Genomic DNA, 22,768 nt, shown 5'->3' on the forward strand with positions numbered 1-22,768 from the left:
TCTTCTCCAACAGATTTGAGGCGTTTGTCTTGTGTCCCCTCTGACTCTAGCGCCATGTCCAGGGGCTTCAAGGCTTTCCCTCTTGTTTCCCGATCTCTACGGGATCAGGAAAGCTCTTAAAGAGCTTCTATTAGAGAATATTTGGGTTCCAGAAACGGCAGTAACCGTTTCCTCACCCCGCTCATGATGTCGTCACCGCCGGAAGTCAATACATTTCTTTTTCTGCTGTTACTGTGAATCATATCACATTGAGCAAAATAAAACACATTCATTCAATTATTATTTTTATAAAATCAAGAATTGGTTTTTTCCTCTGGCCCCTCAAATGTTTACAAAATGTCCAATGTGGCCTTCAGACTGAAATATTTGGAGAATCCTGATGTAGACTATACCAAAATCAGTTTCACAGAAAACTACATCTAATTATAGTTTATTGAGGTAGGTTATAATAACAGACTCTTGTGAATCTGATTGTGCTTTACTTCCCTTCTTTCTTATACTCGATTGAGTATAAGGGAGGTGTTTACTTGAGTCACTTGCAAAAATTATCTTGCTTCCCAGGATTTAAAGAACATTTCAGCCCTTCTTGCCTGGATATTGGTTCTTTCATATTTCTGTCAAGGTCATCTTCCTTATTATCACAGCTTTAACTTTCCAGTGTTCCACATAGGAAAGATAAGCTTTAAATTTTCCATCCATCAATAAAAGAATCAACTGCTTTATATAAGAAAAATAAGACACTGTCTCTATAAACAAGTGGTTTATAATATCTATATTTTGGAAATAAGTGGAAACGTCTGAAACTGTCTGAAGAATATTTCCAACAATAATTAAGTCCAATTCAAGCAGAGCTTGTGTCAGATCCCTATCGTGATACTGCCATTCAAATGGGGAGGGGACTTCGGATCCTTTTACTGACTTACTGCTCTTATCCTGTTTTCCTATGTATCCTGTAATTCCCTAGTTTATAACTTTTACCCTGTCACCTATTCTGCCCTGTGCTTTGATTTACCTTCGGGGATATACAAGGGAGGGGAGGCCATCTGTTTTCTTTCAGTTTGGAAGCCTCACAGAAGAAACACAGGGGAATGAAGCTTTAACTCTTTCTCAGGATGACCATTTCCACAACATCTCTGCACCTGTGGATTGGCTCATTCAACATCAAACTGAGAGGAGGGGTTTCTAACTACTTTATCCTAACGGAATTACCTGGGGGGAACTCAGACCCTGCTTTGCTTTTGTTTTACAATCACTCCCTTTCAATAAAAGGTTCCTTTTGAAATGCTGCTGTCTCAAGAGTCCGTACTTTCTTGATTGGGGAGTAGAGGCAGAACCTTACAGCTTGTTTGCAAATTTTAGTTAGTTCTGGTTATAATGCTGATTATTTTTCTCTTTCCTCTGAGCTGGCCAAAGAGACGATCCGCACAACAGAGACACAAGTATTGGTGGCAACTCCCCAGAAAAATTTCCTTGCATTCAGAATGAAGTTAATATCTGAATTATGGAATGCTGGCATCAAGGTAATAATGAGAAGTTATTACACTATTGTAGGGGTGTCAAACTCAATTTCATTGAGGGCTGGATCAGCATTATGGTTGCCCACAAAGGACCAGGTGGGCGTGGCTGGGTGGTCATGTGATTGGGTGGGCGTGGCCAACTCAACCTGGCCCGCTGAGCATTGTTCACGTCACAGGGCACCTGTGATGGGTCAGACAAGGCTGGGGACACCAACACCTTGAATCGCACCTGGAAGACCACTGGGAGCCAGTGCAGCTCGCGCAGGAAGGGTGTCACGTGGGCGCAACGGCTTGCACCCATAACCACCCGCGCTGCCGCATTCTGGACCAGTTGGAGCCTCCGAGTGCTCCAAGGATCGGCAGATGTTGTTATGTGGTGTTAAGGGCATTGTCATAGGCTGTAAGTTACAATTGACTGAGGATGATTTTATCAACACCAATGATTTTCAAGTGGTGTTCCAGGTGTTTTAGAATTGCATCCAAGACACCTATTACTATGATTATATACACAAAAAATGTCAAATCACAGCTGGCAGTTTTTTAGCTAGTGTTGGGCTCTGTACACATTGAGTTCTTCCCATGAACCTAGGTCCTAGGATGTCATAATGTATTGTTAGTACATGTGTGAATTGATGCAGTGTGACTTTTTGTAATTGATTGATATAAATTTTATCAATGTGCAGATTTTCTAAGTGCTCTCCAACATTTTTTGACAAGATACCCAGTGCAAGGATAACTACTAAGACCATCATGACCATAATCTTCCAATTTTCAGATTTTGATGCTTTGTGATCTTTAATTCTTTGTCTTGTATTCTAATATCTCCTAATATTACTACATCAATTACCCGCACTTTCTTCTTTTCAACCTCATTTAAATGCTCTGTGCTATGGCCAAGATTTTATCAGTTCATATTTGAAAAACCCACAATATTTTAAGTTGCTCATTTTCCTCTTTTAACTCCGTGTTTCCATCAATTTTTTATTATTGGTATATGATGTTCCACTGAATCATTTTGGCAATTGTGTTATGTCATTATTTGTAATCAGTTTTTACAATGTTTTTTATGTAATCAGCTAATTAATGCCTTTCTTACTTGACTTAAAACTCTGCCCATATTTCTGCAGGGTAGGTATAATCTATCAGTATCGCTATGGGGATATAATGTGAAGTGATTTCATTAGTTTTCTTGAGGTTTTTTGTCCAAACTGATGTGTCCAGTTAATAATTCCAGCAGTGTATCATATCGTCAGCACATCCCAATTCAGTATTGTATTCTTTTTCTGTTTTCTCACAATATTAAGTGGGACAATGAATACACATAGTCTGGCTCTTTTTCTAAGACCTGCCTGCCTGATATATGTGACTCTTCTGGTAGAATACACTATCACCAGCATATCTCTTAACTACGTCAGAGCATCATAAGACCCACTCTCATAAGAGTCTATTTATGGAGATATTATTATGTGAGAGTAATCTATAGTTAGTTTCACAGTCTAAGTTTTAATTCCTCATCCTTATAAATTTTAACACTGACTTAAAAGCAGTCTTTGGTTTCTTCCAGCATAAGACTCACATGGCGCCAAAAGTTTCTTATTTAACTCATCTGTCAACAGAACATTTTTCCACAGTTCTGGAGACTCATTTAGGTGTGTTTTTGTGCAAATTTCAGATGAGCATCAATATAATTTTCAATGGACAATGGGTTTTGCTTTCTTATTCCCTTTCAATCCTATTTTTATCCAGTACTTTTCTTTGGGGAGATTCACTATTGTCCCTATCTTCTCCATTTCAAGACTATGTCTCAGACTAGTTTTATAAAGTTCACCACATTGATAAGCATCAAATAACTTTTTTTTGTGAAGGTCTTCAGAAATTTCTTTAGAGCAGGACATGGCATGTCTCATTTGTGTGAAGAGAAGCCTACAGTACTGAGAGGAGTTAAATCTGTAAGATGTTTATAAGGTAGCACTGGCCCAAATCAACTTTGAATGTCAAATTAAGTACTCACAAAAGTGATACCAGTTATTTCTTTAATTGTATTGATTGAACTAGGGCAGGGGTGTGCAACCTTAAACACTCAGAGCCATTTGGACCAGTTTCCCACAGAAAACACCGGGAGCCACAAAACTTGGGTGGGCATAGCCAACTTGACGTCACTCACTCCCACCCAGTCACATAGTCACATGACACCCCCCAGGCACACCTACCCAGGTTTTGTGGCTCCCGGTGTTTTCTGTGGGGAATGTATATCTCTCTCTCTCTCTCTCTCTCTTATCTCTCTCTCATTTTCTTTCTCTCATCTCTCATCTGTTTCTGGGTTGGTTTTTTGTTTTTTTGTTTGGCTGATGTTCTTCTTCTTTGGGTGCTTTTTACCATATGATTTAAATCAAGAGTCATTTCAGGTTCCCAGATAAATGAAGCTCTTTTGTCCTCCTGCTGTGGCTTCCTGCCAGCTGCACCCACCACTGGCTAGCCTCGCCACTCGTCCTCTCCCAGAGCGACCAAAATTCCGCATTATAATGGGCTCCAGGAGCAGGGGATGCCATCTCCCCCATTCTGAAGCACGCTATATTTAAGTGTGCTATGCAAGGCACTGCAAGAGCAACAAGCAGACCATGGAGGCGGTGAGAGCACCGGTGTAAGTCACAGCCGGGCTGGGCCAGTGTCTCAGGATGGAGAGAAAGTCGCACATCTCCCTGAGCGACTGAGGTGTGCAGCACCAACAAGGGCCGGAAGAAGAGGCAAGTACTGGGGCCACTTTGCTTCCACTCTGGATATGGAGCGAGTCTCCATCCGCACCGTTGCCCTTACCTTCTCAGGTGAGGAGTGACTGGGAGGAGAGGGCGAAGGGTGGGGCCAGCCATTGGTGGGATCCAGTTTGGCAGGGAGCCACAGCAAGGAGCCCAAAGAGCCACATGCGGCTCCAGAGCTGCGGGTTTTCAACATCAGAGTAGGGAGATGATACTTTTTCCACATTGCCAGATCACCTATTGAATTTATGAAATAAACATTGCTGTTTGTTCACTCAGACTATATATTATTATAATTACATAATACTATTTATATAGTATTCACAGAAAGCTTTAATATATAGTGGCAAAGTTTTCCAAATATTCGTAAGATCCAAAAGGGATAAATACTTACACAGAGTTCTAAGATGGTTATAAAAGCTGTAGTGGTGCAGTGGTTAGAATGCAGTACTGCAAGCTAGCTCTGCCCACACATTAGCTTGAGATTGAATCAGCGGTCTGTCCTTCCAAGGTTGGTAAAATGAGGATCCAGATTGTTGGGAACAATATGCTTACATTGTAAGCTGCTCCAAGAGTGCTGTAAAGCACTAGAGCAGTATATAAGTGCTATTGCTATTGCTATTGCTCTATGTAACCTTCAGTTTTATGAAAAATATCTTAGTATTTTACTAAATGTCTTAAATAATTTTCTGAGTCTATCATTTTGTACTATATCTTAACTGATGTTATCAGTATTTATCTTTCCATTTCTTAACATTTTTCAGGCAGAGATGTTATATAAAAAAAATCCCAGACTACTTGAACAACTGCAATATTGTGAAGAAACAGGAATCCCACTGGCAATCATCATTGGAGAACAAGAGCTGAATGATGGAGTAGTGAAACTTCGGGATGTTGTGACTAGGAAAGAGGTTGGTGTTGTTATTTAATGGAGTCAATTTGAAACTGTTGCTGTGAAATAATCTTCCCTAGAGCTGTTTGAACACCACTGAGATCATGTTTGCAATTCAAATTTCCTCAGTAAAGATATTTTATTTTGATTAGTTGCACTAATCAAGTCTCTATTATCTGCTTTTTAGGTTAATGTCCCTCGAGAGAATTTTATAGAGGAGATCAAGAGAAGATTGGAAAAATACAATACTTAATTTCATGTAATTGACATTTTATACTGCTCCTAAGGCTTACTTACATGCTTACATACTGCTCTTATGGAATACTGCAGGCTTGTGAAGCACCTGGAGTTGTTCAATATTTCTTTTCTTTTTTTGTAATAAAATGATATTTCACATTTTAGTCACACAAACCAAGATTTAGAGAACTGGATTTGTCTCATTGTACTTTTCTTATCCACTATAGCTGTGTACATAGGCTTAAGTATCCTGGCCTTTCAAAAAGAATTAGCTTTGCTGTTATTGTCATTAATTATGTTCTCCACTTACATTGCTAATCTGATTTGTATGTCAGTTCCCAAATCTGCGGCTAACTACACAGTTGTAAAAAAGCAGTGCTGATAGATTTCTGAATGATTGATAAATGTTTTTGACTCATTGGTTTAGCTATCTGGCAAAACTCATAATCTGTAGTAGCCTGTTGATCGATGGCTTTGCAAACATGCAGAGTTTTTAAAGAGCTCTTAGCCATGCTGCTTAAGCCATCTGTCAAAATCAAGTGTCTCAACAGATGCGATGATAAAATAGGAGAGTTTCATTCTTCAAAAAGTACTTCTTTTGAAATAACTGAATTCTCATGCTTTTACTCACCATTTCCTAGAGCTGATCTGCAAGACGCAGGGTATAATTCTTTGGCCTAATTTTCCAGCTCCACAAACAGAATGGACCTGGAAGAGAGTGCCCTGGGATGATAGGAGAGGGGTCATTACTTCATCAGGCTCAACTGATCAATAAGTGCTGATCTGATCATATTCCCTGTTGTCACTTGACTTCACAACAAACAAGTATATCTGTTGTCAGCATTCCAGAAAGTCCCCAACTCCCAAGTAAAAACTCTCAGCCAGACATTTCTCAAAGTTCCATTTTATTTGAGTAGGTATACTGGCACATCTGGGAAAACCCGAATTTGAGGGTTCCGGGTTTTCCCTCAGTAAATCAAAACACCAAATCCAGCCCCTTCACACATCAGTCTGTCACATGGTCCAATCATCATCTGTCCCAAGTTGAGCCATCCCTGCAACCACTTCTCTAGATGCATAAGCACCATGACCTTGACCGAAGGGAAGAATGCTATTATTTCTAACTTATTCTGACAAAGGGTACCCTTTCTAGTGTACTAAATATTGTAACTGACCTCGTTGCAACCTAGAGTCAAGAATTTTCTTGACTTCATAATGGGTTTCACCTTGTACTATCAAAGGAGGGGGGGAGCAGCTGGTAAGGGTCTCAAGGTAGAGCCCACTGCTGGTTTTAAAAAGTTGCTGTGAAATACGGGATGGATTTTTCCCAGGATTCGAGGGAGGTTAAGCTGGGCTGTTACAGGGTTAATCACCTTCACTATAGGGAAGGGACCAATGAATTTCAGTCCAAATTTCTTGCTAGGTAGCCTCAATCTTAGGTACTTGGTTGACAAATACACCTTATGTCCTATTCGAAAAGGTGGCTGGAGAGACCTGTGTTTGTCTGCCTGGGTTTTATATTTCTCAGCTGCTTCTCCTAGGGCCTTCTTAGTATCCTCCCAACCCTTTTTCAAGGAGGTCATCCATTCTGTTAGGGACATGGAAGTGGGTAGTTCCCTACAGGGGTGAAATATAAAATCTGTTACTACCGGTTCTGTGGGCGTGGCCTGGGGGAGTAATATGACTGGGTGGGCATGGCCAACTTTTTTTAAAAAAAAAATTTCAAAGCATTTTTTCTAATGCCTTGAAAAGCCTCTCTGCTGATCAGGAACTCAGCTTGGATCGTCAGAGAGGCTCTTTAAAAAATGCCTATCTGCCGATCAGGGAATTCAGCTGGGATCGTCAGAAACTTTTCAAAGCATTTTTTTTACCACCTCTTCAGCCAAGAGGTTGCAGAAAAAAATGCTTTGAAAAGCCTCTGATGATCCCAAATGAGCCACGCGATCATCAGAGGCTTTTTACTTTTAAAAGCATTTTTCATCAGAAGAGGTTGTAGAAAAAATGCTTTTAAAAGTAAAAAAAAAAAGCCTCTGATGATCGTGCGGCTCAGCTGGGCATGGTGGGGGGGGCACAGGGATTTTTGCTACCGGTTCTCCGAACCCCCCGCCGCCATTGCTACCGGATCAGGTGATCCGGTCCGAACCGGGAGCATTTCACCCCTGGTTCCCTAGGCAATTCCGGCATAGGCACAAAATCCATATAGTAGTTATTTGAAAAGGAGTTGATCCTGTACTACTGTGTACTGCATTATTGTAAGCCACTTCTGCGAATGGTAATAACTGCCCAGTTTTCTTGTTGATAATTTACATAACATTTAATGTATTGTTCCATCATGGTGTTTACTTTTTCAGCGGATCTGTTAGTCGAAGGATGGAATGCTGAGCTAAGCTTCTGTGACGACCCAATGGACCTTAGGAACTCCTTCCTGAACTTAGCAGTAAATTGGACCCCTTGATCTGATACTATTCTTCGAGGGACCCCATGTAGTCTGTAGATGTGCTTCACGAAATGTTTCACCAGCTTTTTGGCAGAGGGTAGCCCATTACAGACAGTGAAGTGTGCTTGCTTGGAGAACAAATCAATGAGAGTCCAAATCACTGTGTTTCCTCTGCTTTCTGGCAATTCGACTATAAAGTCCATTGCAATCTCTTCCCATGCTTGCGTACGTTCTGCGACTTGCTGGAGAAGACCAGGGGGTTTCCCAGGTCGGGATTTCATGGAGCACAGGTAGCCCAGCTTCTAACATAGTCTTCTATGTCGGTTTTCATCTTTGGCTATCAGAACTGCCTCCTAACTAAATGGAGGGTTTTTTATAACTCAAAGTGGCTCCTTAGTTGGGAGTCGTGGCTATGTTTCAGCACTAGCAGTCTCATGGAGCGGGGCACATAAATCTTACTCCCTTTCCAAGCCAGTCCCTCCTGCAACATTAAGTCCGGTTGGTTTCCTTTGAACTAGGCATAGTCTGATAGCGCAGTTTTTAACTCTGCAGTCAGCTTGTCTTCAGGGAGGTTGGAATGGAGTCTGGTTTGTGCGCTTGGGCAGCTGTGTGGGAGGGATTTCAGCAGGCTTTGAAAGTGGACATCTAGCCAGAGTTCTCCAAGGCGATTTCCCTGCTGGGGTTTTGCGGAGGGGGTAAATTTCTCTATTCAGAGCTATGGACATGGTATACCAGTCCTGCAGTCGCTCTGGCACCCCTCGGATGCCACACGCTTTCCTTGGTCAATGGCTTCTTTAAAATAGTGTAGGAATATGCGGTCCGGCCAATGGACAAGGCTCCGTGTGACCTGTATAAAGTTCCATACAAAGTATTTTATGGGTCGATTACCTTGCTTCATGTCTTTTATTGTGGCTTTGTTCTCATTGAATCAGTCAGGGTCATCGAATTGGGCCTGGAGTAGCTCAACAAACCCTTCAGCATCATTTAGTTCAGCCGCTCCCTCGTTGTGCAGCTGGGCTATCCAATCCGAAGCATCTCCTTCATTCATCCCCTCTGAAATTGTTGATACTAAGTCGCGATCAGTTTCATATTGTTCCCCATACTGATCTCTATGGGCCCAGATTCAGCTGAGGAAGTAAGCCAGTTTGTAAGGCTTACCATCGAAGATGGCCCTAAAATGGGATGGAGGTGGTCTTGCAAGTGGATTGAGCCTGGCGACGGGCGGCAGGGCTGGGAGCTGCTGGTGCGACCCAGCGGGCGGTGGGATGGGTGCCGCAGGCTGAGCTGGAATCTGCAGCAGAGCTCCAGCTGGCTGCTGGATTGCGGCTGCAGGAGGGGGGGGTGCTCCAGCCGGCTGCTGGATTATCCTCCACTGATGTTCTGGGATCGCTGGGGCAAACTGGGCCCATCGGGATCCCTGGAAAATTGGAGCAGAAGGTGCTGGCGACCAATGGCACTGGACCCACCCCTGGTCAGGATAGAATCCCCAGCCTGGGGGGATGCATTCTGCAGGGGGTAATGCAAGCAGGCTGGTGAGGGGAGGCAGCAGGGGGGTTTGTTAGCTGCATTTGCTGTCTCCCAAATGCTGCTTTGCCCAGCTATGCGGAGCCACTCCTGTCATCCCTGGCTGGGTAGAAAGGTGCCTGCTGGCCGCTAATTCCTCCGCCAGGTCCTGGATCAGGAAAAGTGAAAGTGGGTTGTGTTAAACTCCATTTCACTTGAGAAGGTTGTGTAGGGGGGCATAACTTCCCATTTCCATCCGTTCAAACCTCTCAGGGAGCCCAGTTAATGATTGGCTTCAAGACAGAGGCAACAGGTTCCAGTCTCGGGAATCCCCTGATTCCAAAGCTGTCGCATCACTCCATTCTGGCTCGTGGGGCGACATCTTTGGGCTGGACGCAGCGCAAGATTCAGGCAATCTCTCCTGTCCTCTTTCTGAAGTCAGGTCAGACTGGCAGCTTTTCCAGGAATCTGACTCCTTGGGCCGCACGCCCAGCCTTCATGTTGTCTCTGCCGCTTCAATGGCTCGCACCACTTCGGAAGGAGAATACCGGGTCTCGATAAGTCCTCCGGTATCAGTCCCCATGGCTCCTTCCGTGATCTCTTTCTCTTCCATCTTTGCTGAGTCTTCACACCACCCAAGGTTCAGGTTGATGCTAGGGCTCAGCACCCCGGACAGCCCCCTTTCGGGGTGCCATTATTCATTTTAGAGATTCGGGTTAATGTTAGCATGCTAGAAAGTCCCCAACTCCAAGTAAAAACTCCGAGGCAGGCATTTCTCAAAGTTCCATTTTATTTGAGTAGGTATACTGGCACATCTGGGAAAACCCGAATCTGAAGGTTCCGGGTTTTCCTTCAGTAAATCAAAACATCAAATCCAGCCCCTTCACTCATCAGTCTGTCACATGGTCCAATCATCATCCATCCCAAGTTGAGCCATCCCTGCAACCACTTCTCTAGATGCATAAGCACCATGATCTTGACCGAAGGGAAGAATGCTATTATTTCTAACTATATTCACTCTCCTAAACCCCCCCTCCTATTTTCCCAGGTGCATGGAGTTGGCAGCTTGGAAGCTTCTAGTGCTAATATGGCTTCCAAAGCTGACATCTGTAACAGCTTATATTCAATTGTGGTCTCCTGTGGATTGTTAACTTGTCATAAAGGAATTTAGTACTGAATTTGGGGAAGGTATGAGAGAAACATTGGTGGTGATGGAGTGTTGGCAGGAGTAAGAAACTATTGGAGGAGTGGTAGAAAAAAATTACACAGGCCTAAGAGAAGGAAACTCAACATGATTTTGTTTAGTATAAGATGGGACAGAGAGAATCTGAAACAAGCTTTCAAGATTCTATTATTCTGTTACTCTTAACAAAGAGCATTCAAAGAATCCCTGCCATGCCTGTTTTTGAGCTGGTGTGGCTTGAAGGCCTGACATGTAGTCACACTGGGAAACAGCATAGTTTAGCTTCATATAGTGCATATTCCCATAGGAGAAAGAAGTGAGGGGTTGAAGATATTGGGGTGGAAGGAAAACTGAAAAAATGCAAGTAAAGTAAGTACAGAGCCATTTTAATGAACCGTTAGATGGGAGACCATGAATTCCAGTGTTACCTTAGGCATGGAAACTAGTTGGCTGACTTTGGGACAGTTACTTTCTTTTAGACCACCTCATCTCACAGAATGGAAGTTTGGGAAAAACAGGATGTAAATATATTGTGTACTATGCGCCTTGGATTGTACAAATATGTGGGTTATAAATCTAACAAATAAAAGGTTAATAACTAAGACCAAGACTGAATGTTGAAGTAGTAATAAAGAGCTGGCAAGTATGAGTTGGATTTGGGCAGCGGTTATGTTGTAAAAAGCTTGTTGGAAAGTGGCCTGAAGTTCACAAAATGGTTCAGGTAGTCAAGGGTTATGTACCAAAATGAAAAAGATAGATACATAATTGCCTACCCTATTGCATATGGCTATAGTAAGAGTGTCAATATGATGATCAGCAGTTTTACCAACCTAAGAAACGGCAACTGGCAGCCTGCTCACAGAGTAACAGTCACTATTAACAGAGTCCTTCCTTAACTCTAACAAATAGGTAAGAGCAGAGATATACAGTAGAGGTACCTTCCTCCGCCATACGCACACCAATCAAGCAACATTATTGGGGGTCTATATATCCAGTTACATATTGCTCTGCAGTTTAAAATGTCAAGCAGCTTCTCTTAACTCAAAATAGCCAACAGAAAAAGGGAAGAATGGAATGCTGTGTTTGGTTGTAAATCATGTTTGCAAACTTGCTATTTATTTAATGAAAGTGAAAAATTCCAAAATTTGTTCTGCATAAAGTTTCTATTAAATCCTAGGTTGGGGCTGAGATGAAGGCAATATGAATCATGGAAACACAGTTGAAAAAAAATATTACCAGGACATGCTTATTGAATGCTTAGATTTTACTTATTTGTATTTCCTATTTCTAAATCACCCATCTCCCTCAGAGTATGGTAATGACTTCTGCTCAAATCATATAGCTTTCCCTAATTAATATCTGGATGTAGACATGCAGTAATAAATACTGTAGGTCTTTTGTTCTGTTTTATGCACTTGCCATACTTAATCTTAAATGGATCAATTGTGTAATTATCTTATGCACATTGCATCAGTTAAATGGTCTGTGCCAGATGGTCCCAAATGATTTTGGAATGCAATTGGGGTGTTTTCATGTCTCCTTAGTGATACTGTCAAAGCCCTGGCTGTTGTATGAAATTTAAAAAATCAATTAAGAGAGTGGAAATTTGCTCTTCATTGTACAAGTAAAGGAAACATCAGAGTAAGCTACAAACACTTCCGATTGGTGCTTTGGAATGCATGAATATAGTGCATGTTTGCACCTCTTTAAAGCAACTGTATCTTTTCACAGTATCATATAGCAACTACAATCAAAGAGAAACTTAGCAGAGAACCTCGAACCCAGATCTGTTCGCCCAATTTGGTGAATTGCCACTGCAGGAACGGTTATTTGAAGGAGCCAGGACCAAGGCATTTCCTAACCCCTTTAGAGCCCCACCAATCCCATAACTAAATAATAATAATAATAATAATAATTTTATTTCTATACCGCCCTTCTCCCGAAGGACTCAGGGCGGTGTACAGCCTATTTAAAAACACAGAAACAAAACAACAATTTAAAATTTAAAATCATTAAATAATTAGGCTCCAATTTAAAATCCCAGAAATTTAAAATACCCCAATTTAAAACGTTATGTTAATAGCCCGGCCTGGCGGAACAACAGGGTCTTCAGAGCGCAGCGAAACACCCGGAGGTCGGAGATCTTACGTATTTCCGGGGGCAGTTCATTCCACAGGGCTGGGGCTCCCACAGAGAAGGCCCTCCCCCTGGGTGTCGCCAGCCGACATAACTTGGCCGATGGCACCCTGAGGAGACCCTCTCTGTGGGAGCGGACTGGTCGGTGGGAGGCTATTGGTGGCAGAAGTCGGTCTCGAAGGTACCCGGGTCCTATGCCATGGAGCGCTTTAAAGGTGGTAACCAACACCTTGAATCGCACCCAGAAGACCACTGGGAGCCAGTGCAGCTCGCGCAGGAGGGGTGTCACGTGGGCGCAACGGGTTGCACCCATAACCACCCGCGCGGCCATATTCTGGACCAGTTGGAGCCTCCGAGTGCTCTTCAAGAGGAGCCCCATGTAGAGAGCATTACAATAGTCCAACCGGGAGGTGACAAGGGCGTGAGTGACCATGCGCAAGGCGTCCCGATCCAGAAAGGGCTGCAACTGGCGAATCAGGCGGACCTGATAAAAGGCCCCCCTGGCCACGGCCGTCATGTGCTCTTCTAAAGACAGCCGTGCGTCCAGGAGGACACCCAGATTGCGAGCCCTCTCTGTGGGGGGCAAAGATTCACCCTCAATAGTCAGCGATGGCACCTGCTGACTATATTGGGGCGCCGGAAGCCACAGCCACTCGGTCTTGGAGGGGTTGAGTCTGAGCCTGTTCCTCCCCATCCAGGCCCGCACGGCCTCCAGGCAGCGGGACATCACATCAAGGGCATCGTTGGGGTGGTCTGGGGTGGAGATTTACAGCTGAGTATCGTCAGCGTACAGATGACACTTCACCCCAAAACCACGGATGATCTCACCCAGCGGCTTCACATAAATGTTGAACAGGAGAGGTGAGAGGACCGACCCTTGCGGCACTCCCCATGCGAGATGCCTCGAGGTCGACCTCTGTCCCCCTGCCAATACAAACTGCGAGCGGTCGGAGAGGAAGGAGGAGAACCACCGCAGAACGGTGCCCCCTATTCCTAACCCCCTCAACCGCTGCAGCATGATACCATGGTCGATGGTATCAAAAGCCGCTGAGAGGTCTAATAGGACTAGGACAGAGGAGCAACCCCTGTCCCGAGCCCTCCAGAGATCATCCACCAACGCGACCAATGCCGTTTCTGTGCTGTATCCCTGCCTGAAGCCCGACTGGTACGGGTCCAGATAGATAGCTTCATCCAGGTGCCGGGGAAGTTGTCGTGCCACCACGCTCTCAACAACCTTCGCCACAAAACTAAGGTTGGAGACTGGACGATAGTTGGCTAATTCAGCCGGGTCCAGGGAAGGCTTCTTGAGGAGGGGCCTCACTACCGCCTCTTTCAAGGTGGCAGGAAAGGCACCCTCACTCAAAGAAGCACTTATAATCCCCTGGAGCCAGCCTCGTGTAACCTCCCGGGAGGCCAGCACCAACCAGGAGGGACACGGGTCCAATAAACACGTGGTGGCACTAATCTTACCCAGAACCCTGTCCACATCCTCGGGAGTCACAGGATCAAACTCCTCCCAGATAACATTCTCAAGACCTGCCCTCGTCTCCTCCCGTGGACTCATCCAGTCGGAGTCCAAGCCATCCCGAATCCGAGCGACTTTATCATGCAGGAATTGCACAAAATCCTCAGCACAACCCTGCAAGGGATCTTCCCGTACTCCCCCCCGGAGAAGGGAGTGGGTCACCCTAAACAAGGCGGCTGGGCGGTTCTCTGCAGATGCGATAAGAGCGGAAAAGTGGTTAGACTTTGCCGCTTTTATCACCACTAGGTAGGTCTTGATATAAGACCTCACCTGTGTCTGGTCGGAATCGGATTGACTAGTCCTCCAAATGCTCTCTAGGCATCTTTTCCGACGCTTCATCTCTCTCAGCTCCTCAGAGAACCAAGGAGCCAGTTGAGATCGGCATCGGGTCAGAGGCCGCAAAGGCACAACGCGGTCCAAAGCTCCGGCGGCTGCCCTTTCCCAGGCGGCCACCAGCTCTTCAGTCGAGTCGTGTGTTAGAGTCTCAGGGAACGGCCCAAGCTCCGTCAGGAACCTTTCGGGGTCCATCAGGCGCCTGGGACGGAACCATCTGGTTGGCTCCGTCTCCCTGCGGCGGGGGAAGGCGGTAGGAAAGTCTAGTTGGAGGAGCGAATGATCTGTCCATGACAAGGGTTTAATATCTAGGTCCCCTCTACCAAGATCATTCAACCACTGACCAGAGACAAAAATCAGGTCCAGAGTGTGTCCCCCTATGTGAGTTGGGCCTTGAACTAACTGGGTCAGGTCCATGGCCGTCATGGAAGCCATGAACTCCCGAGCCACCTCTGACGCCTCACCCGCGGATGGAAGGTTGAAATCCCCCATGACGATAAGTCTGGGGGTATCAACCGCCACCCCGGCAATGACGTCGAGTAGCTCGGGCAGGGTCGCTGCCACGTGGCAGGGAGCCAGGTACGTAGTCAGCAAACCCATCTGCACCCCACGGCCCCACTTCACACAAAGGGACTCACATCCGGCTATCTGAGGAACAGTGGTCTCCCTCGGACAAAGACTCTCCCTAATAATCACCGCCACTCCCCCACCCCTTCCCTGGGCCCTTGGCTGATGAAATGCATGGAAACCTGGCGGGCACATCTCAACGAGGGGGACCCCCCCCTCCTGGCCCAACCAGGTCTCCGTAATACCTGCCAGGTCCGCACCCCCCTCGAAAATAAGATCACAAATGAGGGGGGCTTTATTAACCACCGACCTGGCATTACACAACATCAGCCGCGGACCCTGGGCCTGAGACTCAAAACACAAATAGCATAGGAAACAGGGAAAATATAGTGTAGACCCTAAAGTAGACTTTACGTAGTGTTTTCTTTCTTCATTTTTATTTAATCTAATTTTTCTACAAACACAATAAGAAATAAAACATTCTGGCTTCACTTATATGAGGAATATCTTAGTGATTTTATATCACTGTCCCATCCAAAACTGCCTGTGCCAAGATTTGGCTAATTGTTCTTCACAGCACTGGGAATTATGGCCATCCAGATGCTTCAAATTATACCTCATCTTGGATCATATTGCTAAAGCTGTTGGAGGCCACAGTCAACTGGAGATCATGATTTATATATGCCTTTGCAAAAGCTTGTATAATCTTGTCACTTGTTTTTTTTACAACCAGCAGAAAACTGCTCCTTTTCTCCTTATGTCCACTTAGTTCTTCATTGTTTTCATTCTAAAATTTAAGACTGAAATGTGTTTGAATATTAGTAGCTTGGATTGGTAGTTAGGCTGTTGGTTTGAGCTCCGAGCTTGGCAATTTGGTTGCAAACATTTTGTCGCCATTTGAGGAGACATTGTCAATGTGTTTTGAATGAGGACATATGCCGAAAGTCCTCTGACCAGGATCAGAGGACTTTCAGCATATTATTACCTCAGATCTAATTCTGCTGAAATTTATTTTCATGCCTTAATACCTGTGACACAAAATCAAGCTATATTGCATATAATATTAAGCTTATTGTCTGATAAGAGAAAGCAAGATAAAACTTAGTTGATTAACCTAACATATGTTCAAACAAAGGACAAATAAAAGATTGACAATTAAGATGATCAATACCAGAAAATGAATGGCTTCTATCAAAATTGAATTATAGGGACATATTATTTTGGAGAAAGGAATTTTGGCTAATCTACCACTAAGGATTTCTGCAGGTAAAAATGTCAGATCTAAAAAAAAGGTTTGTTGCTGAGCAGAGGATATAGGTGTGGTCAAATATGTGATTAGTATCCATCTAGGATTTTCTAAATGTTCCTTGGTATGATGGGAAATTAAATTGAATTCATTCTGTTGTTCATTATCTTAATAATGTAAAGGCTTATATTCTAAAGACCTTAGCTGGTCAAGAGGCACATTTTCTGAGTACTAATAAATGCTCTCTCTCTTTGTTTACATTGAACATTATGCCTTAGTTCAGATTCTCATGAAAACCAGATAGTACCACTAAATGTCATCACAGGGTCTTTAGTAATCATAGATTGCTTAGGTCCCGTGTTTCCCTGAAAATAAGACCCTGTCTTATATTTTTTTGAACCCTGAAATAAGCGCTTGGCCTTATCGCCATGCGCTCTAAAGCCCGATTGGACTTATTATTAGGGGATGTCTTATTTTGGGGAAAACAGTATTTATAAGGTACTTACAGAGTCCGGTCTTTGGGATGACATTAATGGACATATGAGGAATCTCTTATAAGATCCTTTCTTGAGTCGGCTTCACTTCTAGTTTTTTACCATTTTCAAATTTTACTGTGCACCAATTTGAAGAGGGCCATGCAGTTGCTTCACATATGGCAATTCAGTTTGGTAGGATTGACTTTTAAATAAGGCAGGGAAAATATAGTCTGTCTTTTATTCTCCCAACTTTCTAGGTTATGCTTACTCATATAGTTAGAATCACCTGCCTGAAGAACAGAAAGCAAGTTGTTTCAGTAAGAGGGCAGAAGTAAATGCTCAGCTGCATGCAATTGGCTCTAACACTTGGGTTCTTGGTGCTCTCTGAGCTTGGTTGTTTTCTTGCAGCTGGTTCATTATCAAATTAGATAACATTATCAGTGCCAGTTTGGTAATGAAATTGTCATTGCGTTCTGTGTGTTTGCCAGCTGAGCTCCCATTCTAAGATTTACAGTAGACTGGCCGAGAACCTAATCTGTAGTAATAGAGATAAGGCTGGTCTTGTGAGACATTGGACTACTGCGCATGTCTACATTCTTTCTTTTCTAACTTCCTTTTTTTTCCTTTGTCCATCTCTGAGATAACTGCTGGTAACGATGTAGTTATCTAGTTTTGTACTTTTATAATAAAATGTTTCTTAGAATATATACTTCGGGTTTTCTTTCTTTGAGAGTATACTCCATGGAAAACAAGGTCCAGTCACCTCTAATTAATTACAGTTTCCCCAGGGGGGGAAACGAAGCTGATTCACGCTTCGACAGAAATGTCTGCAAGAAATGTCTGCAAGAAATGTCTGCAAGAAAGAGCCTTGGTAGTACAAGGGTTTAAGGCACCCTGTTATTAAGCTGCTTAAGACCAGCTGCCTGCAATTACTGCAGGGTTCGAATCTCGCCAAGGCTCAAGGTTGACTCAGCCTTCCATCCTTTCTAAGGTAGGTGAAATGAGGACCCAGTTTGTGGGGGCAATAAGCTGACTTTGTATAAATATACAAAAGGATGAAGGCTATTGCTGAGCACATTGTAAGCCGCCCTGAGTCTTCGGAGAAGGGCGGCATATAAATCAAATTTAAAAAAAACAAACAAAAAAAACAACCAAGCTCAGAGCATTAGTGACACAGTTCAACCTTGATCTACAAATATTTTCTTCTATGAATTGGCCTTAGGTTTGCTCAGCTCATTTTGTGTTAAGAGTTAAGACCTCTTTCAGAAAAGGTTGGCAAAGTAGCAGTAGGAATAGCCACAGCATTTCTTTTTTGATACAGTTATAGGAGAGCTTTTGTTCTGACTTTTAGCTGTTTCTTGCATAGTTAATTTTGGTAAATAACAAAAGATATATACTCCAAGATTAATAGCAGTAGCACTTACTTATATACTACTTCATGGTGCTTTACAGTCCTTTCTAAGTAGTTTATAGAGTCAATATATTGCCCCCAATAATCTGGGTCCTCATTTTACCAACCTTAGAAGGATGGAAAGCTGAGTCAACCTTGAACCGCTTAGAATTGAACTCTTGGAGTGAGCAGTGGGTTAGCCTGTAGTACTGTATTCTAACCACTGCACTACCAAAGCTCTTAAATTAAAGGCATTCCCTGGCAACAAGTCTTGTTGAGAAGACAATAGTGGAAAACAAGTATTACTACAAGCTTCTAATTGATAAGTGTAATGTTTATCACTCTCCAGGAACATCTTGCTAGCTGAACCCAGCTGTTAAGTCTTCTCCTTCATAGTTATCATTACATACATATTCCACAATATTCTTATAATGCCTCAAAGGAGCATACACATTTGACACTACAAAGGAGTTCAATGTACTAATTATGTTTTCTTTGTTTGGCTTAAAATTCTGTAGGTTTCTCAATCACTTATTTCCCAAAGTAAGTGAAATTAACCTTGAAAAACTGTGGTTACCCTAAAGGAGAAACCAAAAAAAAAAGGTATTTTGTAGATACGGAGCACCGGATATGAACTTCATCTGTATCATCTTCACGAGACCAAAGATATTTAGAATTGTATTAAAATAATTTTTTTAAAACCTGCATCTTATATAGTGTGAACCCTAATTACATATGTATAGTCTAGACTATTTCCTCTTAATAATGTAGTAGAGCAGATATAATAAGTTTAAGGAAGACCAAATTATTTTGCAATTTTTGTTCTGAGGTTAAAAAAATGAGTATTTTAAATCGATGCTAAATAGTTTCTTAAAAATACAGAGAAAACTGCTACATTTTGGTAGGGAAATCTCAAAGATGGGATACTTTGGGGGTTGCTGCCGTCCACCTCTGCCTTTGTGCAATCCTCCTTATCCCTAGTTTATGGTGGCTTCATATTAAGTTCTGACACCAGACAAGTAACTGCTCACCAAACGGCCCTTCTGTAGAATTGGCCATTACCTAGATTCATAGATTACAATAAGCCTTGTTTGCCTGAAATAATGGCAACTGCATGAGATCACACAACACAATGTAAAGCCAATAAACTATATGATGGTAGTGTTATGTACCTATATTGTAGTTAAATGACCTATGAAAATGTGCAAATACAGTTCCTGCACTTTTCTTCTATAAATGTGTTTTAAGATTAACGTATGGCTTCTTGGCGTCAAAGGAGCTTATTTCTCAACAGAGATTAACAGGACCGCAACTCCTAAAACGAGGGCTTCTACCTGGAGAAAGAAAACGGAAACGGAAAGTGCAGCAACGTCACTTCCTCTCTTCGCTAGTTTCTGTTGCATCATCCAGCTCCTACTCGTCCAATCTCGCCCGCTGCATACTGAGTTGGGCAGTATGGGCAGATTTAGCTGCCTCAACACAAAGCAGTACGCATGCGTAGGAGAGCAAGAGTAAATTCATTCTGCGGGTGAGGAAGTGAGTTGGCGGCGGCGGCGGCGGCTATCTCCTTTCTCCCTTTTTTAAATTTTTACCGTCGGCGAGGAGTGTCATCATCATGGCTGAGGAAGAGGCGCTGAGGAAGCAGGCAGATACGGTGCGGCGCCTTAAGCAGGAGAAGGCTAGCCCGGAAGAGGTAAGAGGATGAACGCGACTACTGCATGGACAATCTTTTTCCGTATTCCAGATTTCGGAGGTCCATAATTTTCATAAAGTGGAGGAAAGAAGCACTCCAACTGACCTGTACTTGCTCTATGTCCATAACATACGGTGTCACAGATCACCCCTTCTAAGGCGTAGATTGGGCTGGTGAGACAGCTTTCATAATTTCTACTGGGCAAGAACCATGCTGTTTGGGAATGTCTGCATCGGTTCTTGATACAGTATATTGAAAGCGCACAATGCAGCGGCAAATAATTTGTAAAACTACGGACCACGTGAGAAGGTAGATGAGTCACGTGAAGTATTAGTACCGCTTTGTAAGTGGTAAGGCCACACCTGGAATACATCATCCAGTTTTGGTCACCACATTACAAAAAAGATATTGAGACTTCGAGAAAAAGTGCAAAGAAGAGCAACTAAGATGATTAAAGGTCTTGGAGACTAAAGCAAATGCAGAACGGTTGCAGGATTTGGGTTTGGCTAGTCTAGAGAAAAGAAGGACTAGGGGTGACATGATACCAGTATTCCAGTATTTGAGAGGCTGTCACAAAGAGGAGGAGGTCAACTTTTTTACCAAAGCACCTGTAGGCAGGACAAGAAATAATGGATGGAAACTAATCAAGGAGAAAAGCAATCTGGAACTAAGGATAAACTTCCTAATAGTGAGGACAATTAACCAATGGAACAGCTTGCCATCAGGAGTTGGAGGGTTTTTTTTTTTTTCTTTTTTGTAAAGAATTTTTTATTTTTCCAACATAAACATAAAAAAGAAAATTTTTTCAAGAACAAAGTCTTGGTCCGGTCACAAATGGGTACACTAATTTAACAAATGAAAAACAAACAATTTTAACATAAATTCCAACATCTTAATAAATTTTTCTGTTATCTCATCATACATCCTAATCTACTAAGGCAAAGCTCCTTTTTATATTCAATTATAAATTCAATTAAAAGTCAAAATTCAACATCGCTTTATCTAAATGTTTTATCCCTTGCTCCTTTTAGCATCAACATTAAACACAAAGACAATATATTCTATTAATCTATATATTTACCTTACAATTTTATCACCACAAATCTTAATTTCCAAGTCTATACAACTCCATTTTTATTTCAATTTATTAATCAAAATTTCTTTCTATTTTTCTCCTAACATGTTCTTAAACTTTTACACAAAGATCTCAAAATTTACCATTTCATTTTAATTATTACCCAACATTTTCTTTTTCACCCCTTATTAATCATTATTCTTCAATATATTCTCCTCATTCTCCTCCATTACTCCACCTATTATTTGGCTGATTTCCAGCATAGCATATTTTGGCTGAGTTTTCAGCATATTATTTATTTATTTATTTATATATATATATACATATATATCTATCTATCACCCTTCTCCCCGAAGGGCTCAGGGCGGTGAACAGCCGAGAATTAAAATAACATACAATATAAAAGTTAAGATAATTAAAAATAAATTAAATGGCCTCCCCAATTTAAAACCCCTAGCTATACAATTAAAAAACTAACCCATAAAGCCTATTCAGGCCAGGCCGGCTTGCTGAAATAAAAACGTCTTCAGGGCCTTACGGAAAGTGCGGAGATCTGGAGATATTATCCTCCTTAACTCCCCCTTTTATTTGGCTGATTACTAGCATTTTCCATTGTTTTGGCTGATTTCCAGCATGTTTTGTTTTGGCTGATTAACAGCATTCTTCTCCTTAACTCCACCTATTATTTGGCTGATTAACAGCATTCTCCTCCTTAACTCCACCTATTATTTGGCTGATTAACAGCATTTCATTATTTGGCTGATTTCTCAGCATATTCTCCTCCATTAACTCCAACTTCTATTCTACTAACTTACTAAAATTTTCTTTTTCCAAATGTTATCTATTAATCCACTGTTTCCAACTGTACTCTTCCAGGGTGTATCCCCATTTATTTCTAAATATTAATCATTCCCAACATATATTAAATGCAATCACAATTATAACTTCCATCTGTGTACCTTAATACATCATCTAAAATCATTAACAATCATAATTATCATCCACCACTTTGTTATCAAATTAAAACTAAGCATGTTACAATAAGTTATGCTTTTATAAACATATCACTTTTAGTCACCTTGGCTTCCCGTTTCTATTTTTATAATATTTCTATCTTTGTTTACCATAAACACTTCTTGTTTTTATTTAAAGTTCATTTAAATTTTAAACCATTTAAACAATTAAACATTCAAACATTGCTATTCAATTTATCTATTTTGCTTTTTCTTTTCCTTATCTGTCCATATGCATTTCAATTCAAAGTCAATACTTCCACGCTTAAAACTCTGCATATCCTTTTTGATTCCATTATAAAGTCTGTTTCCAGTAAAACATCAGCTTCTCGACTTCTGGTCCTGCGTCAAGCCTTTTATTGCTGCACTAGTTAGTTAAAAGTTTATTAAACATTGTATTTCTTCTTTCTTTGTAAAGCCATCAAACGACAGAATAGGAATCTCCAAAGTTCAAAAAGTCATAGTTCTTTTCAAGGTAATCCACAATATGTAACAAGTCAAATAGGTTCTTTTCAGAAAAGAACAAGTTTCCACAATCAACACTTTCACTTAGTCACAGCTTCAATCACCATTTTAAAACATTTATGTAGCAATCCGTTTGATCTCTTTGTCTGGCTTTTAAAGGTGGCAAATCCTTAAATTCGCTTTTCTCTTTTCAAGTTCATTTCGGTTTTAACAAAAAAGTTCAAATATCCAGCTCTATTTAGTTAATAAGCAATTCCAACCCTGAAGGCAACAAAATTCCAACCCTGGTTGCCAAGAAAATTACATGGATGTTTTTGTGTACTCGGG

General features: G+C 42.1%; 2 protein-coding genes across 20 annotated transcripts in view; both read left to right on the plus strand.

Moving 5' to 3' along the window:
- Positions 1–5,573, plus strand: part of LOC117662300 (histidine--tRNA ligase, cytoplasmic-like) — a 48,979-nt gene extending 43,406 nt beyond the window's left edge. For all 14 annotated transcript variants that reach the window (XM_034411636.2, XM_087891217.1, XM_034411629.2 and 11 more), the window contains exons 12-14: positions 1,404–1,520; positions 5,035–5,181; positions 5,350–5,573. In XM_034411636.2, the coding sequence (XP_034267527.1) occupies positions 1,404–1,520; positions 5,035–5,181; positions 5,350–5,415 (330 nt within the window). In that variant the 3' untranslated portion in view covers positions 5,416–5,573. The remainder of the gene's footprint in view (positions 1–1,403; positions 1,521–5,034; positions 5,182–5,349) is intronic.
- Positions 5,574–19,562: 13,989 nt separating this feature from the next.
- LOC117662305 (histidine--tRNA ligase, cytoplasmic-like) overlaps positions 19,563–22,768 on the plus strand; it is a 114,823-nt gene continuing 111,617 nt past the window's right edge. For 4 of the 6 annotated variants that reach the window (XM_034411643.3, XM_087891224.1, XM_034411642.3 and 1 more), the window contains exon 1: positions 19,582–19,888. In XM_034411643.3, coding sequence (XP_034267534.1) covers positions 19,811–19,888 — 78 coding nt within the window. In that variant the 5' untranslated portion in view covers positions 19,582–19,810. Of the gene's footprint in view, positions 19,889–22,768 lie in introns of all 6 variants that reach the window. The other 2 variants (XM_034411641.3, XM_034411644.3) reach the window with 1 other exon arrangement.

Source organism: Pantherophis guttatus, chromosome 3, assembly GCF_059756535.1.
Source record: "Pantherophis guttatus breed Tessera chromosome 3, ASM5975653v1, whole genome shotgun sequence".
NCBI lineage: Eukaryota > Metazoa > Chordata > Lepidosauria > Squamata > Colubridae > Pantherophis > Pantherophis guttatus.